Raw genomic sequence first — 18,602 nt, 5'->3', positions numbered from 1 at the left:
AGTTCCTATCCTAGGGCAAGGATAATTTTTCTTACTTTTTTTTTGCCTTGCATCAGGACCTAGGCTTTACAGCCTCACATTACATTTGGGAGAAAGGGATTCAGCTTCTTCTCTTAGGGAAATAAGTGTTAGAATTTTATTGATTCTAAAAAAGATGTTAGATATCTTAGATACTAGAAGATACTTTTTTGCATAAATCTCTTCTGTCAGTTTGTATTCACCTCTTTAGAAGTTGGGTGGTGGTTGGGTTTTTTTGTCATTGTTGTTGTTTAATTGGTTCTGTGGTTTTATTGATGTAGGGAGTTCTCCGTGAGGCATCTCCTTCTACAACAGCGGTTTGTAGTGTTAGGGCGTTCACTAGGGCACTGAGAGGTTGAGTTACTTGCCCAGGGTCACAGCCAGTAGGTGTGAAGAGGTAGTATTTGAACTCAGGTCTTCCTTTATAAGTTTCCTTTATTCTCTCTGTATCCTCAGGGCCTCATATAGTACCTGGCACATAGTAGGCTCTTACTCATTGCTTATTGATTGATTCTTGACTGACTCTGGCTCTATCCATTCTGCTATACCTCTTACAAAAAGTCAGAGCAGGAAGGGAATTTGGGTTATTGAGGTTCCACATTAATTTGGATCCAGGTTATCAAAACCTCTGTTAAGTCACTTGAAATTATGGCTTTGGAGTTCTGAGCATGAGTGTTACACCATTGTGGATTTCATTTTTAACTAATTTTTTTTCTTAAAATGGATTTTGGTAGTTTGCAAAACACAATTTTATTTCATATAAAATAGCCCCGATGGGTGGGTGTTGAGTGTCCTGAAAATGTAAGTACCATTAAAATTGTTGACTCAAAGTAAATGAATTTAATTCTTCTTTTACAATGCATTTGAGTTTTCTTAAGATGCCATGATTCCAGTGATGGACTTAACGTTTTAATTTTACTCTGCCCCCAACTCATGTATCTTGGGGAATAACTAAGAAAATCAAGCCCTTTTTTGTTCATAGTCTCTGCAGTTTGCTGAGATGAAAGCGCTTCTGTAACTATATGCAACCATAGATTATAGCAAGGTGTTTTCTATGTATATTTTAAAACATTTCCTGTTTTTTTTCCCCTGCCTCTTCCTTCCTTTCTGGTGAGTGCTGCATCCTGATGAGGGCAGTAAGGTTTTCCAGATTGTGAGACCTTATAGATAATTGTGCCCATTAGGAAGTGTATCTGCCATAGGAATGTAGAGACTGTGGTCTTTGTGTATTGTATTGTTTCTCCAGTTACTGCGGGGCAGCTAAGTGGTGCAGTGCAGGAGTCAGGAGGACCTGAGTTCAAATCTCACCTCACTTGACACTCCTAGCTGTGTGACCTTGAGCAAGTCACTTAACCCCAATTGCCTCATCCTGGGTCATCTCCAGTCATCCTGATGAGTATCTGGTCACTGGATTCAGATGGCTGTGGAGGAGAAGTGAGGCTGGTGACCTGCACAGCCCTCCCTCACTCAGAAAAACAGAGTCTAGTGCAAGTCATGCCATTATTTCTATCATGGCATGGTCTTCTTCGGCAACAAAGGACAAATGCACTTGTTTCTCCAGTTATCCCACTTGTCTTAAATGTGAATGTGAGAAATGCATTGAATGTTTTTCCCTCTTTTCCTTTGGCCTCTCTGATTCTCTTAAAAGAGGTGGCATATTGCAATGGAAAGAGGGCTGGATTTGGGGTCAAATCCTGCCTCTGCTGCTTTAGTACCTGTGCAAGTGGGTTAACAAGCATTCTGTGTGCCAGGAGCTGGAGCATTCTCATAGGAGTAGGCCTCATTTTCCTCATTTGTAATATGAAGTCATTGGACTTGTCTGATCTCTAATACTTCTAGCCTTGAGTCAAGAAGAGAGTGTGGTACAGGGGAAAGAAAGTTGGATTTGAAGTCAGAGGACTTTGATTTGAATTCTGCCTCTACCACTTATAACTTGTGTAACCATGGACCTCATCTTAACCTTAATTTTTCATCCATAAAATTAGCTCAGGCCCGGACTACATGAATCCTACTCACAGTCTTCAGAGATGTACCAAGCCTGCTTCTACTTAACAGTAAAATTGTAGCCCATCATATACAGATAGCTGTTGCTTTGCTTTTTTTAAATTTTCACTTAATGTGCTTGAAGAGTGTTTTTTAAAAAGCCACAGACATTTCATTGCAATCATTCTATTCTTTGGTCATTTTTAGGATCTGCTTTCTCAATCTCTAGACCTAATCTGCATTAATTGTTTTCTTTTGCTTCCTTAACTCATTGGGTCTCCATTTCAAAGACTTGATTACCATCTGTTGCTGAAAAAGGCAACTACAGGAAGAAAATAATTGGGAACTGCTTATGTATAATTAGATAGTGACTTGTTACTAAAAAATTGTATCTAATATGTTTTCTTCAGTTGTATTTTACCTAACTCATGCTTTGTTTTTCTCTTTTTTCATTGATTCAGACCCCGTTTAGGAACAGTTATGCATCGAGTGATTGGACTGGGTACTCTTTACTTCATTTTTGCAGCTGTTGAAGGCATTATGAGAATTATTGGGGTAAAAAGTGGCAAATTTTTATAAAGTTGTTTTTAAGATGTTTTATTTTATCATATCTTTTGGTGAGTTTCTCTAGAAATGAATTTATATCGTTTAATATTCTTTTTATGTGTTATTAATTGTATAAATTTACAAAAAGTTTCTTCTAAATTGACTAGACATTTCTGCTTATGTGACATTTTCATTTGAAAGAATTGTTACTATTTTTCCTGAGCATATGAAGAATAGGATTAAAGTACTTACTAATGTAGAACATAGTCTAATTTGAAAGTTTTTGTAGGTACAAATTGTCTGTATGCATTTGATGTGTATCTGAAACACCTCATATTCTTTTGTTTGAACTTGACATTTTAAAGACTACGTAACATTTTTTGTTTCTCTGAAACTTTTACAGTGTTTTTTGATCAAAAGCAATGGAAATCTGACCAACTTGTACTTTAAAAAACTTCATGTGAATTGAAAGCTTGTATAAATAGTTTTATCCTTGTTAAATTTCATCTTTTTAGATGATCCTGGCCTATCAAGATCTTTATGTATTCTCCACATTTGATAAGCGTGCTATTAATTCCTTTATTCAGATCATTGATAAGAATGTTGAATAGTACAGAGACAACTGCTCCACTAACTATCTCCTTCCAAGTTGACATTGAATTGGGAACCGTTAATAACTACCTTTGGGGATAGCTGTTCAACTAGTTCTGTAGCTGCCTCATGTGCGTTATCACCTTGTGTTATCACCTTGCCCATATTTATCCACAAGAGTAGCGTGATAAACTTTCAGTGAATTATACCTCTAGAATGCCTTGATGGGCCAATGTAGTTAACCCTCCCACGAAAAGAATGGTATGACATGTTCTTGGTGAAGCCTTCTTGTTTTGGAGGGCTCATCACTTCATTTCCTGTGTGTTCACTAGCCATGTCTTTCATATATTCTAGCATTTGTTCAGGAAGAGAAGTCATCTCAGGGGCCTATAGTTTTAAGACTCTAGTCTCTTAAAATCAGGATAGTATTTGCACTTCATTAGTTCAATGGCGACTCTACCCTTCCTGCAGAGATCACTGACAAGCAGCCCTTCTGTCACATTTGCTAATTATGTAGTTCCTAGGAATGAAGCTCGCCTGGGCTTGGTGCACTGAATGCATCACATACAGCTAGGGCTCCTTGACTCTTCTCTTTAGCCTTTCAGTACAAGTATATAAATGACTCCTCTGTGCAATGTTCATTCATTTATTCATTTGGAAGGCATTTGGGTTACATAGATTGAGAAACAGTCTGCCCTCAAGGAGCTTATGTTTTACTGAGAATAAAACATACAAATATGTAAGTACTCATGTGATCATTTTGGGAGGAAAGTGTCAGGAAATACTTCCTGTTCTTTTTATGAACTTTATAGTGCAAAGAAGATTCTTCTCAGTAGAGAAAAGATATGCAGAAGGACTGGAACTCCTGTGATTTTCTTGGCAGAGAAAGTAAAGTGAGAGTTGAATGGCAGTGATGCTTTCCTTTCTTCCAAAGTGGTAGCGGAGGGAGCACTGGGCCTAGAGCCAGGAACACCTGAGCTCATGTAGCCTCAGGCACTTACTAGCTGGGTGATCCCTGGGTGGGACATTTCACCTCTGTCTGCCTCAACTCTAAGATGGGAGTGATGATAATAATAGCACCTGCCTCCTCAGGTAGTTATGGTGATCAAATGAGATATTTATAATGCACTTAGCCTAGTCCCTGATGCATATTAGGCGCTTTTTCCCTTCCCCTCTCCCTTTTCTTTGGTCTTTCTCTTTACCTGGTGGGGGAAAAACAGCCATTTTAGTTTTTTAATAGTCTCAGCTTATTTTGAATTCTAATTTTCCTGACATTCTCATAAGACTGTCATTTTTGTGTTTATTCTCTATTACCTGTCTTGACTTCCATCATCCGTACAGTTCTTAAAAAATTTATGTTAATTGGTGATTAGTTCCCTTTGTATCTGCATTGGGCTCTATATAATTTCCCCTCTTTCCTCCCTATCAGAATTGCTTTCCCCTCCTTTATTTCTTTAGTGTATAATTCTGGAGTTTCCTTACCTCACTAGTGTAGAATGTGAACCTCTTGAGTATAGATTCTTTAATGATTGGTCCTTTTCAGACCAACTCTTGACAGAGCCTTTCTGTCTTTTCTTTGTCACAGATTTTAAGATGAAATGACCACATTCCCTCTATAATTCCCAACTAGAAACAAGTTCCTCCTTGTTGGTGAGAATCTGGTGCAAAATCGACGTTTCCTTCATTGGTTCTTTGAATTTTTAACTACTCTGCCTCTGGCAGAGATGGAGCTCTAGATGTCAAGTAATTTAAGTTTAAGTCATTATTAAATCATACCCTAGAGTCATGACCTTTTTTGTTTTTTTGAACTCTGTTCCCCTTCTCTTTTGGTGCTCATTAACATCTGGACAGCATTGTTTCTGTTTCTACTTCTCTTCATCCAGATGCTCTCTACTGTATTTTCCCTCCTGATCCCTTAGATTTCCTTAACTGGACACATCTTTAAACACACGGTGCTACTCTGCACCTTTCCTATTTCCCCTTTACCTGTCTTTTTCCTTTGAATATAGTACAGAATATAGTTCAGAGCCATATTCCCATGTCTTTTACTATGATTCAGTGATACCTATGGTGTCAAATTTTCTTTTTTGTGCTAAGCTCTTTAGTTTACCTTGCTTGTTACCCATACATTGGACATAAAATAATATTAATAGCTAGCATTTATAAAGTGCTTTAAGGTTTGCAAAGTGCTTTGCAAATGTTATCTCATTTAATCCTCTCAACAACCCTGGTAGGTAGATATTGCCATTAACTCTATTTTACAGCTGAAGAAACCTAAGCTGACAAGGGTAAGTAATATGTCCAGGATCACACAGGTAGGTAATAAGTGTCTGAGGCTGGACCTCGGTTCAGTACGCTGTCCACTGTGCCACCGACCTGCCTTATATGCATCAACGTCTGAAGTCATTAGTTTTAGTGTGGGCTTTTTCTTGGACTTTGCTCCTTTGAACTTCTAGGTATCTTTATTGCTTCTTCCTGTCTTGTACCTATTATTTATGTTATCTGTTTTGGTAGATCTCCATAAGCATTTTTTCTCATCCCTGCTTCCTTGTCTATTTAAAAAGTTTTTAATTAACCATGCAAGAGTCTAGGTGTTTAACCTGGACCTTTTTGGTCAGAATCTTTGACCAGGAACCTATCATGCCTATCATTTAAGCCATTATCTAGACATAAAAAATTTATATTCTCACGTGGCATCTTATTAAAAATGTTGATATTTCCTTCCCAGACTTCAGTTTCCCTTTGAAGCTTAGACCTTCAGTTGGTAGCAATGATGAAAACACCATCTGTATCCCTAAGGTTTTCTTGCCTAAGAGTCTAATCCTAAGTAAGCCTTTCTCGATACCTGTTAGTAGGGTCACTTATGCCCATCTAAGTCACCAGAAGGTGGAATTAGCTGTGAGGGTTGCTGCACCCAGGGAAGATGATAGATCTCTTTCTTGTGGTTAGGTGCTCCAGAACCCAGAGGAGGCAGTCATTTACCCTGTGCCTAACCTTCTCTGATCTTTGCTGAATGGTCTCTGACCCAACAAAATGTGTGGATGGGCATCATTATTTCGTGAACAAGTAGGTTTTTGATTAGAGAGTTTAGGTCTTGGAGATAGAGCTTCACATTGACTGCTCAGGGAAGAAGGATCACAGAACACTTGTATTTTTCAACCTGGCATCATATTATTCTACCTTGGACATCCTGCCACGCTTGGTAAGGTACTGGGCTGTGGTAGAAAGATCACAGAATAGATCATACATTCTGTGTAGGTCACTAAAGAGTTTTCCCTGTCATCTGTACTCTGGAAACAAGATCTTCAGTTCTTTGTTCCTGTTTATAGCTCTTTGGAGATAGGGATTGTATGCTAAGATTCTGATAACAGTCTTTGTCTTCATGTTAGTCTTGTTATAAGTAACATTCTGAATTAAACCCAACTGGTGTTTTCACCTTTCAGTTTAAATTTTTCATTTAAATTTTTAGGGAGAATTCAGGTGTGTATGTGTGCGTGTGTGCGTGCGTGTGTGCGTGTTTTAAACAGTCTCAGCTTATTCCGAATTCTAATTTTCCTGACATCTCACAAGGCCATGTCATACTTTTTGTGTTTATTTTGTGTGTGGCCGTGGATTAATAACTAACTTGGACATAGATTTTAGGACAGCTGGGTGGCACAGTGGATAGAGAGTGCAGGCCTGGAGGCAGGAAAACTCATCTTCCTGAGTTCAAATCTGGCCTCAGATACTTACTAGCTGTGTGACCCTGGGCAAGTCACTGAACTCTCTTTCCCTTTAGTTTCCTCATCTGTAAAATGAGATATAGAAGGAACTGACAAACCATTACTGTATCTTTGCCAAGAACATCCCAAATGAGATCATCAAGAATCAGACACAGATGAAACTACTGAACAAATTATATAGGTTTTAAGATTTGCAGATATCTTCTGTATCTTCTTGATTCTTACAGCAGTTCTATAAGGTTAACCTTACAGATATTATCCCCATTTTTTAGATGAGGAATCTCAGTCCTAGAGAAGTTATGGTTGGCCTATAGTCACATAGTAGTACATTTTAGGGGCAGGGTTTGAACTCTAGTCCTTTATAGCAGAAGGATCAAACTCTCTTAATTGTGGCCACAGAACTCCCAAGTTCCCATTTAAATGTGATTGGAGAATATTTAACAAACTAAATAAAATAGACAATATTAATCTGTGATTTTCTAAGTCATTATACCTGGAATAGGTTAATTTCTACTTGACCCTGCTGTTTTACAGCGACGACTTGCAAAGAAGAAGTGGCATAAAAGAGGTCCCTCCTCAAGGTGACACTGTTACATAGGTAGAGGCACCGCCGCAGTGCTTGTGGCATGCTTCCTGTGGACTGTTGCCTGTCTGTGGGAAGGGACCTCAGTGTCGTTCTGGTTTGACTCAGACTTTACATCACATAGTAGGAATCCCCACAATCACACACATGACCAATTATCATCCATTCTCTGCTGGAAACCCTACAAGCAGAGGGATCTCATCTCCTCTGAAGGAACATTCCTTTTTTCAAGCTTTCCGGGGTCAGATGTAAGACTAGTTTTACTCCTCCTGCCCTCCCTCCCCCAGTTAGAATGATCATTTATATTGTTTTTCTGTGTGATTGTAAAATCTTGTTACTAGTGATTTTTCCATTTTTTTTTAGGGTTCTAGCCATGTGGCTGTTCTCATTTGTGACATTATTTTAGCAGTCATTGACTCCATTTTTGCGTGGTTCATATCCTTTGCTGTGTGTTCTCTTTTTATAAAAATTAAAGAGATGGGTGAATGTGATATCTAATGATTATGAAAATGAGATTGTAATACCACTTTAGAACTTAGAAGGAATTTCAACAAAGCCAGGCCACTTTTAGCAGCTGAATGTAGTGGAAGGTAGAATGAAGATGTTTTGCTCTGAAAAAGAGAGTCAGTGGGTAGAAAGATATAGTTTTAAGGGTAAGAAGAGGTTTCTGACAAAGAGGTTAACAAGGGAAACTGTAAATTCCTTACTGGAAACATTTTAGATGTAGAATTGTCAAACAAGAAGAGTTAATATAGACTTACTTGGAGACAGAAGATTGTACTGCTAGGTTATCTTTGAGTCTCCTTCTTGAGCTCAAATCAGTGATTGTGAACACTGAAAACAACCATGGAAAGGAGGGTTAGCTTCTGTCTCCCCCTCTGCCAAAAAGGGCTGTGTGACCTTGGACAAGCTAGGGAGCCTCTAGTTTTCAGTTTCTTTATCTAGAAAATTAGAGATTTGGGTTAATAGAGATCTAAAGTATCTTTCTATTTCTAAAAATTCTGTGATATAACAGAATTCCTAGAGTAAATCACAATTTCTGAACATGCATTTCTTCTTACTGATTTTCTTTAGGATTTTTTGCTGATATGAAATTTACGTGTACTCATGTTCTGTTTCTGAGTACTTGATATGGACTCAAAATTACGTTTACTGACTTTTTTATGTCAGTAGTCCATGCCTGTTTTGGCTCTTTTTTCAATTTCTAATCTGTGAACCACTAATGTTATATTTTTGGATTTCATAAGTGGTTCTTGAGCTTTAAGGAATTAGAATAGTTAAGAGTTTTTTCTGAATAAAGATTTTGTTTGAAAAATCACAGATCTCTCAAATCCCTCCCTCCTTGTCTCAGACAAAAATAACTTGTGACTTTTCACTAAGTTTTTAGTGCTTTGTAAATTATAGAATTTATGATAAGTATGGGTTATTATTATTTTCTTTTATCTGAATTACTATATTTTTTCTGTGATGCCTCATTACGTAATGGAAGTGACCCTATGTTATTAAAATGTATGTGAGCAGACATCATTTCTAGCAGGGCCTGCCAGTCTGGAGAGACTTTGAATATGGGTTCCATGATCCTCTGTGTGTCATCCAAGGATTACTCGGGCATAGTACAGAGAGGCATATTACCAGGTTGTCTGAAGGATGAGGAATTTTTGAGCCATAGCAATGTCTGCTAAATCTTAAAGGTAGCAAGCTACTGGTAAAGGATATACTTTCATTGGCAAAGTTATGTGCCCTTCAATGATTGAGGTAAAGAGGTGAATTGACCTACTTATGTACAATGTGCCCTTCAATGATTGAGGTAAAGAGGTGAATTGACCTACTTATGTACAATTCGGAGCCTCTTGTATAAAGATGAAGCTGGGTGAAACTTTCATAAGTAAAAGATTGCGATTGTTGCTATTTTTTATCAATGTTGAATGTTATTGGATCTTATTTTCATGTCTGAAGGGAATCTTTTCAGATACCAGTGTGATTCAATACCCTACTTTAATTTTACTATTTCTTTTATCTAAAAATGCTAGATATTTATGACTTTTCACTTCAGCAAAAATATTTTGCAGACATCATTTGATTCCAGGATGCTATGAAATCATAAGCTGGCATAACTTCATTAATTAGAAAAGTTAGCCAGCTTTACATGTAAAGGAGAAAAAAAGTCAACATTTGTAGAGTCTTTAAAGACAAAAATCTTTTGCAGATAAATCTTGTTGCTGCTTTGGTTTTACTCAGCAAATCTTGAAGCTTTTCATCTTTCCTCAATATAATTTTGTACTAAAACTCATCCTTTTTTCGAACCTCTCTAGTCTTAAAGTAACACACATACAATATTCAGGGCTCTTTAGGGGAAAAGTAGGCAGTAGACCTAAAGGCTGTTTAATTTGCATGGCTTCTTCTTAAGGAGAATTTTACAAGGTTGAACTATAGAAATTTAAAAACAAACTACCCATAAGGTAGTACTAACAGGGAAAATAACTTTCATGCATTTTGTCAGAAAACTTTGACCACAAATTCTGATAATTATAATTGCATTCTGATGTTTTAGACAGGATTATATACTACCTTCATACAAAGCATAGATATTCTCCCAATTCAGAAAGCAATATATTAAACCTAATGACTCAGATATCTTAGTTTGCTCAGATAGTTTTTCTAATAAGTATCAAAAGTGAAAAACCTAATGTGTAAATTTATGTCACACAGATGGTTATAAAAATGAAGAAATGGTTATGAGAAACATCTGGCAATTAAAATAGTACAGAAATCCAAATTATGATCCTGAATTTCCAAAATGCGTATTTTCTGATTGGATAGATAATTCTATTATTGTTATCAAATATTAAAGTTATACTTTTATCTTTATGGAAATGGATATTTTCTTATATCATTGTAGAGAACTAATGAAAAATGAACTATATGAACTATAAAGTGAATATTGAATATTTTACATCTAGAATTAAGACTAGGACAGATAGACGGTGCAGCAGGTAGAGTGCTGGGCCTGAAGTCAAGAAGACTCATCTTTCTGAGTTCTGTTCTGGCCTCAGACACTTACTACTTGTGTGCTTTTGGGCAAGTCACTTCACCATGTTTGCCTCAGTTCCTCATCTGTAAAATGAACTGGAGAAGGAAATGGCAAACCTCTCCAGTATCCTTGCCAAGAAAACCCCAACTGGAGTCATGACAACAACAACAAAGAGTTAAGACTGCTGGGGAAAAAAATATAACTCAGCATACCTGAGTTTGAGTTAATTTTAACAAATCCAGTTTAGTTAGTAGCTGGCAGAAAGAAAAAATGCTGAAAAAGTCAAGTTAATGATTAGCACATATATATTTGTGACTCCGACTTTTGGCTTTTTTGATGCAGGCAAAAGAATCTGATCTTGTTCCTCTGGCCAGCATCCCTTTGGCTTTGCTTGATTCTGGCTTATGCTGGTGGATATCCTTTTTCTAACTACAGCAAGCATGTTAATATGAATTATTGCTTTGTTTGTGTTTATTGCACCAGCTTATTTTCTTCCTTTCACTTGACTTTTGAATAGTGTCTTAAATTTTGCTCAAATACCATAACTGCTTAATGATAAATGCCTTTTCTGCTAGTTTTCAAATTTGGATTAAATTACTTCTCTTCTTATATTGTCATATGCCCTTTTAGTTCCTGATAGACCATTTTGAGGTGTGTTTAGTCAACTCCTCCACTACAGATGTTTAGAAAATCTAAGGTATATTGGGGGGTGTTATATTGTGTGGCTTTGGTGTAAGTTGGTTGACACATAGAAGCAAAGCTTAATTGATTTGTAGTCTTGCCTTTAAAGTATGTTGGTCCTTTAACATATTAAACATTAGTTTTAGGCATAGAGTAGAATATGAATTCTGTTTGTTTTGGGGTTTAAATTAACTACTTTGTGATTTTATCCCCTAAAACTGTCTTTGTAGGAAACATTTTAATAAAGGTAAATATAGTGTATCCCAAAGTCTTAGTGAAGTTTTAAGCTTCAGCAACTTAATTTGGGACATCTTGTATTTACATGGCAAGTGAGTGGTTCATACAAGAAACTAATGTAACCTATTATAAAAGGACATGGTCTGGGAATTAGAAGGTCTGGGTTCTGGGATCAACTGTATCTTTGATATTTGGAAAGTCACTGTATTTTACTGGACTTAATTATATGTATAAACAGAGATGACATTTGACCTATTTAGGACAGATGGGTAGTGTGCAGATACACAAATGAAACTTTGAAAAAAATTCTTTGTAAATGTTAGGTGATGCTGTCACATAAGTGGAATCAGATCTATTTTGCACACCACGCCATAGTGCTTTTGTCATGTTTCCTGTAGACGGTTGCATCTGTGGGTACAACTTATGTTCAGAATCACAGGATCCTCGGTATCATTCTAATTTGACCCATACTTCTTGTAACATAGTAGGAATCCCCATGATAACATACGTGACAGATAGTCTAGGCTGTACTGGAAGACACACAAGGGGGTCTTATCTCCTGAAGGAAGGATATTCCACTTTTCAAGCTTTCTAAAAGTGGCTCCCTCTGGAGGCCATGTTTTTCCCCTCTTTGGATGTTTTCGAGTAGAGACTGGATCACTGTTTGTTCCTGTGGGATTTCCTTTTGTGTGTGGCTTGGATTAGAAGGTCGAGGAGGTCCCTTTTGTCTCTTAAATCTTGTGGTTCTGAACGTGAGCTGTGCTTGCATGAGTATGGCCTTTTCCAGGGAGTGCAGCACTTGTGCCCAGTGACTGTACAAAAGAGCCCGAATTCTGGGTACATTTACTTAGTGCTTTATTTCTCCCAAGACAAAACATAAAAATATTCAAGAATGTGGTCATAAACTTTATTCATTTCATATCTTTAAGAATGTTGATTTAAAGGCAGCAGCGAAATATACATCAACATATGAGAAAACTGGAATTGAAATAGAATTACTAATTTTAATGCAATTTCCTACATTTTGCTGTTAAAAAACAGTTTAATATAGGTACTTTAATTTGGGATTATTTTAGAATGGAATAAAAGTAGAAATTTGAATTTTGGCTTACTTATTTTCTTTTTCTGTTATTAAAACAATTACTTTCCTTAGTGTGTATATGTACATATTTGTAAGTTTGGCACAAACAATGAAGACCCTAAAACTAAGAAAGAACACGGTGAAATTTTCACTCTACAGACACTTTACAAATACTCTGATTTTTGCTATATTGGGTAAGCTATTTAATTAACTTATTATGCTGATTTTTTTTTTTTTAGCATTGATCATTCTTTTAAAGATAACTTTTCTTTGTTTCAGCTTCTATAGTATTTATGATATGGACAACTAAAAAGTTTAGATTAGCAGAATGTCAGTCTGTAAGTATAATTCTATTTAAGTACTATGTTTAATTGCCAAATTATAAATTAATTTTTAAGAATTGGATTATTTAAATGTGCCCATAGCAATAATGTCTTTGGAGAATTGCATTTTAATTTAAGCGTTTGACCCAAGCCTTTAGTATTTTTTATTTTGAAGTGAGCCACTGAAAAAACATTTCTCACTCTTTCCATGTCAACTCCTTTGTCTTTTCATTTTTCTTTAATGGCTGTGATTTCCTTGTTTAATGTAGACTAATATGGAATCCTTTTCCCTTTCCTCTGTGTTAAAGTCACTGCTTACACTATTGGTAAATGAGAAGTAACACCTAATTTTGATTAGTCAGCATGCAGCTAGTAGATTTTTCATGCATCTTGTAGAAATGCTTAATCATATTATTCGAAAGAGCATACATATTCTTCATTGGAGCTTTAAAAAGCATAAATCTACTGGCTGAGGCTTAATGAATCCATAAGCTTGCAGTATTAAGTGTTTTTAGGTTATTCAGTTCAACAAGTATTTATATTTATTACACACTGTGCTAGGTACTGGGGATTTGAAGACAGTTAAAATTGTTCCTGTGGAAGCTAGATAGTCTAGCAGATGGAACCCTGGCCCTAGAGCCAGGAGGATCTGAGTTCAGATCCTTACCCAACAGGCAGTTTAGCTTTGCCACCTGAGATAAGTCCCTTAACTTCTGCCTGCATCAGTTTCCTTAACTGTAAAATGGAGATAATAATAGCGTCTGTCTCTGATGGTAGGATAATCAAATGAGATAATATTTATAAAGTACTTAGTATGGTTTTTGGTATGTGGTAGGTGCTTTATAGATCCTTCTCTCCCTTCCTCCATCCCTTCCTCCCTTCCTCTCTCTTTACTTCATTCCCTCCCTCCTTTTCTACCTTATTCCCTTCCTCCCTCCTTTCTTCCCTTCCTTCATTCTACAAGAAGAATGCAACATTTATACAGGTAATACAATTTGTAGGAGCTGCTAAAATAATTTTTTTACTAAGGATTTGCATCTGATCTGAATAAAGAAGTTGAGAAGAGCCCTTCAGAAATTCTCTGGCTTATTAGCAGAGCAAGCTAAATCTTTATGAAATTCTTTCCCTCTTCTATATACTCCAGGTTTATATTTTCATTTAAAATTTTGTGAAATTTTTAATAGCAGAGAAAAGGAATATCAAGCTAAAATTCAAATTTCTGCTTTTATTCCATTCTAAAATAATTCCAAATTAAAGTACTTATATTATTATTACTAATGGTATTGATGATAGCTAGCACTTTAATATCTCTTTGAAGTTTGCAAATTACTTTACAAATATTATCTCATTTGATCCTCACTACAACCCTGGAAAGTCATTGCTGTTATCCATATAAGGCTGATAGGTTAAGCAACATTCCATGGGTCATGCAGTAAGTTTATTAGCCTAGATTTGAACTCAGGTCTTCTTGATTTCAAGTTCAGAGTTTTACCCAGTTCTCCCAAACCAGGGACTTTTACAGCTATAAAAATAAAATGTAAAGTTGCTTTATGCTTTACATCCTTTTTCTTCTTTGATTCAAACAACAACTCTATGCAGTTTGCTAGTTTTATTATTTTCAATTTATAGTTGAGGAAACTGAGGCTCAGTTGGCGTAAGTGATTTGCCCAGAGTCACACAACTGCCAGCAAGGAATAGAGCTAGTGCTACAATTGCTCTGCTGTTCCACACAGCTTCTTACTTAAAGGCTCTTAAACACTGAAGCTAGAATGCCTGGGGAAAAGGTTTGCATTAGGAATTTTGTGTCAGGGATTGAATCTTGATAAATGATAATGCTAACTTAGATATAAATTAAATGTATTTTAGATCATGCCCCTATAATTTGGAGCTGTCAGATTTCTGTCCTGGGCCCTCTCTTTTCCCCTTTTATACTACTTCACTTGGTGATCACATTAGCTTCTGTGGATTTAATTACCATTTCTATGCTGATGTTTCTCAGATTTACCTGTCCTGCCTCAATTTCTCTGCCAATCTCCAATCTTGCATCTCTGACTGCCTTTTCTACATCTTGAATTGAATGTCCACTAGACATCTTAAACTCAGTATGTCCAAATCAGAATTATCTTCCCTGCCTAAATCCTTCCTCATTACTTAGAGGGCAGCACCATCCTCCCAGTCCCATCCTCAGGCTCACTACATAAGAGTCATCTTTGACTCCCCATTTATCTCTCACTTTCTATATTTTGGCAAGACTTTCATAATCTCACCCCCTTCTACCTTTTCTGTCTTCTTAGATCTCACTCTTCACCATATTCTCTTTGATCTCGTGACTGGCATCTTGGTTGTTTTGTGAACAAGACGTTGCAGGTGTTTTTTCTGGCTGTACCCCATGCCAGGAATGCTCTGTTCTCAGCTCTACCCATTCACTTCTCTGGCTTCCAACTAAAGTCCCATCTTTTATGCCAAACCTTTCCCAGTCCTTAATTCTAGTACCTTCCCTCTGTTGATTATTTTTTATTTATTCGGAATGTAGCTTTTTTGTATATGTTTGTTTGCCTGTTGTCTCACTCATTAGATTGTGAGCTCTTTGAGGGCAGAGACTGTCTTTTGCCATGTTTTGTATCCCCAGTGCTTAGCATAGTTCCTAGTAGATAATAGGTGCTTAATGTTTGTTGATTGATTGATTGATATAAACCCAGTTCATCCGTTAACTTTCTCTGTTTCACCTTGGGCAAATCACTCTGGGCTAATGTACACTCTAATAGAGAAAACTGTTTTTTATTTTCATGTAGCATACACTAATAACAGTAAAATACTAGCCAGTTTCTTTCATAAGCGAATTAATTTCCTGGTGAATTAAGTTGCTTGTGTTTTTGAACCTTGTTACAGGATTGGATGGAACTCTGGGTTGATGATGCATTTTGGAGATTCCTTTTCTCCCTCATTCTTCTAGTAATAATGTTTTTATGGAGACCATCAGCAAATAATCAGAGGTACTTGAAATATGCAAAAGTAGTGTATTTTAGCCAGATGTTTTACCAAATCATATCCTATATGTAGTAGGAAAGAAGTATGTGTTTGCCTTCAGAAAAATAACTTTTACTATCACTTGTCACTTCAGCATTTTCATTCTTTGCTACCAGAAGAGGTTTATTTATCTCCCAAAAGCCTAAGGCTACCGGCAATGGTCTGATGAAGTGTCTGTGTATCAACACTAAAGAGCACCTCAGAAAAGCACATTCTTTCTTTTTATGAGGAAAAAAATTAATTAAAACAGTACAAAATAGCAAGCATTTTAGAAGACCCTTTTTTGTCTTTAAATTTTTTACCTTATTTTTATTGATATTTTTGTTTTTATATCACATTTGTTTTTTATTAGATTTTTCATACTTGTTAATTCAGTTTTATTTTTTTAATTAACAAATTTTTATTTTTCTTTTTTCCCACCACCTCTCTCCTCTACCCTCATTTGAAAAAAAAGAAAGAAAAATGAAATCCTTGAAACAAATATGCATAGTCAAGCAAAAACATATTTTAAATTGGTCATGTCCAAAAATGAATGCCTCAGGTTCAGTATTTGAATCAGTTTACCACTTTGTCAGGAGGTGGATGCCATTCTTCATTCTCTGGCCTCGAATAGTGGTTGATCATTATTTTGATCATAGTTAAGTCTTTCAAAGTTAGTTTGCTTTTAGAATGTTATTGTATATGTTGTTCTGCTGGTTCTATTCACTCCATTCTGCTTCAGTTAATACAGTTTCCCAATTTTCTCTAAAATTCCGTCTTCAGCTTTTCATAGCGCTGTGCAGTTATATTCATATACCTTCCCAATTGATAGTCAGTCCATAATTTCCAGTTCTTCAGAACAACAAAAAGAACTGCTTTAAATATTTTTGTACAGATATGAGTCCTTTCTTTGATCTTTTTTGGGGCATAGGCCTAGTAACTTGTAATCATCTTTAGTGACTTTGAAACTTTTGGACTTTTGCAACATAGTTCCATATTGCTTGCCAGAATGGTTAGACCAATTTACAGCTCCACTTAGAATGTGTCTTTCATCCTACAGGCCCTCTCCTCCATGCTAGCATTTGTCATTTTCCTTTTTTGTCAGCTTTGCCAGTTTTATGAGTAGAATCTCAGAGTGAAATTGCATTTTGTGATTTGGGATTTTTTTTCATATGGCTATAGATAGCTTGAATTTCTTCCCTTGCAGACTGCTTTTTCATAATCATAGATCATTTATCAATTGGGGAATAGCTCTTATTTCTACACATTTGAATCAGTTTAGAGGAATTTTTTAAAGAAACAAATGCCTGAGATGAGGTTTTGTTATCTTTCCACCAATCTTTTGACTGTTTTTACTAACTTTATATTTCTCACTGCATGTTGTCTTGATTTTGTGATATTGAAACATAGAAATGTTGATTTACTATTAGTCAGACTATAAATGGTTAGCTTTTTCCTTTATTTCTAGGTTTGATTCAATTCATTGTCTTCTATTTTTGAGGTACTTTGAGTTGTTGAAGCCTCCCTGAGTTGCTTAGCTCTTAACTAAGTCTTAGAGGATCTAGTTATTGTGCCTAGACTACTCATGCTAATTAAAGGGAGGTGGTATTGTGTAGGGAAAAGACCACTAGACTCTGAGTTGCCGGAGGCCTTGGTTCTAATCTGCCCTGCTAACTTACTGGGTTATGTTTGGTAACTTCTCACCTCTTTGGGTTTCATTTTTCTTATGTATAAAGTAAGACAGATTGGATAATCTCTGATGTCTCTTACAGCTCTCAATACTTTTTTTTCCTTCCATGGAGAGTGTTAGTCTGCTTTTCTGGTATTTCTGATTGTCGAGAAAGATTAATACTATTAACTCTAGCACCAGAGTTCACAAATATTCTGTTTCTCCAACATGACGGAAGTAGATTGAAGAAGTTATTATAGCATCTTGATATGACAGAGCTCATAAAACTTTTTTTTCCCCCAAGTTGAAAAGTGATGCTTTTTCACTGTCATTTCCTGGGCAAAGTACCAGAAACCTAGTGGTCCAGTGCCTGATTTCTTAAATCAACAAATTAATTTCTAATTTCTCTTCAGTCATCTGTAGTTTTTTAAAAGAGCAGTTATCTGAATAAATCTGAACAAGATGATACTTTCTAACAGCTTGTTAGGTCATTCGAATATTTTAGGTTAGTTTTTTTTTTAAAGAAACTTTTTAAAGGACTAATGTTTTTTATGGTGAGAACATTTTGAACAAGAAATATTTTGAATAGATATAAACTAATAAAAGCACAGTACTCATATTGCACTGTGCTCTTTTTGTGTAGGTATGCCTTTACACCCCTAATAGATGATTCAGATGATGAAATTGAAGAATTCACAGTGGTGTCTGAAAATTTAGGTAAGTTTATTCATTTGTGGTCTTTAAGATACTTATTGAATCTGATCTGTTGATGTCTTAATCTATAAAGCAAAGCATGAATATTTTATTTTTTAAAAGGTAGTCCAAGCAAAGTTTTCCTATATGTAAAAAAAAAAAAGCAGACATCACACAACTATTTTAGGCATACTTTATGGCGGGGGAGGGGCAGATGGGAATATATTTATTGTACGTAGACTATATGAGATCGATCTTATTGCAATTGAAACTTTTATACCTGTTGAAACTTATATTCTAGGATTCAGAATTTGTCCAGAGTGTTTTTCTGGATTAATAAAACTTTCAGAGACTATCAGCAGCAGCATTTAATAACTTGGATTAGCCATTATATTGTACAGATCACTCACAGTGACTTGCCTTTTTTTTCTTTCTAGG

The 18,602-nt window shown here is 36.0% G+C and overlaps 1 protein-coding gene across 3 annotated transcripts in view; it reads left to right on the top strand.

The window, feature by feature from the left end:
* Positions 1–18,602, top strand: part of TMEM87B (transmembrane protein 87B) — a 57,332-nt gene that overhangs the window by 27,010 nt on the left and 11,720 nt on the right. For 2 of the 3 annotated variants that reach the window (XM_072634681.1, XM_072634679.1), the window contains 6 exons: positions 2,463–2,556; positions 10,817–10,892; positions 12,563–12,667; positions 12,753–12,811; positions 15,686–15,789; positions 18,115–18,188. In XM_072634681.1, coding sequence (XP_072490782.1) covers positions 2,463–2,556; positions 10,817–10,892; positions 12,563–12,667; positions 12,753–12,811; positions 15,686–15,789; positions 18,115–18,188 — 512 coding nt within the window. Of the gene's footprint in view, positions 1–2,462; positions 2,557–7,806; positions 7,883–10,816; positions 10,893–12,562; positions 12,668–12,752; positions 12,812–15,685; positions 15,790–18,114; positions 18,189–18,602 lie in introns of all 3 variants that reach the window. The other variant, XM_072634680.1, reaches the window with a different exon arrangement.

The sequence above is a fragment of the Notamacropus eugenii genome, chromosome 1 (genome assembly GCF_028372415.1).
Source record: "Notamacropus eugenii isolate mMacEug1 chromosome 1, mMacEug1.pri_v2, whole genome shotgun sequence".
NCBI lineage: Eukaryota > Metazoa > Chordata > Mammalia > Diprotodontia > Macropodidae > Notamacropus > Notamacropus eugenii.
The sequence above is the reverse complement of the archived record's forward strand: the minus strand, read 5'-3'. Positions and strand labels throughout refer to the sequence as shown.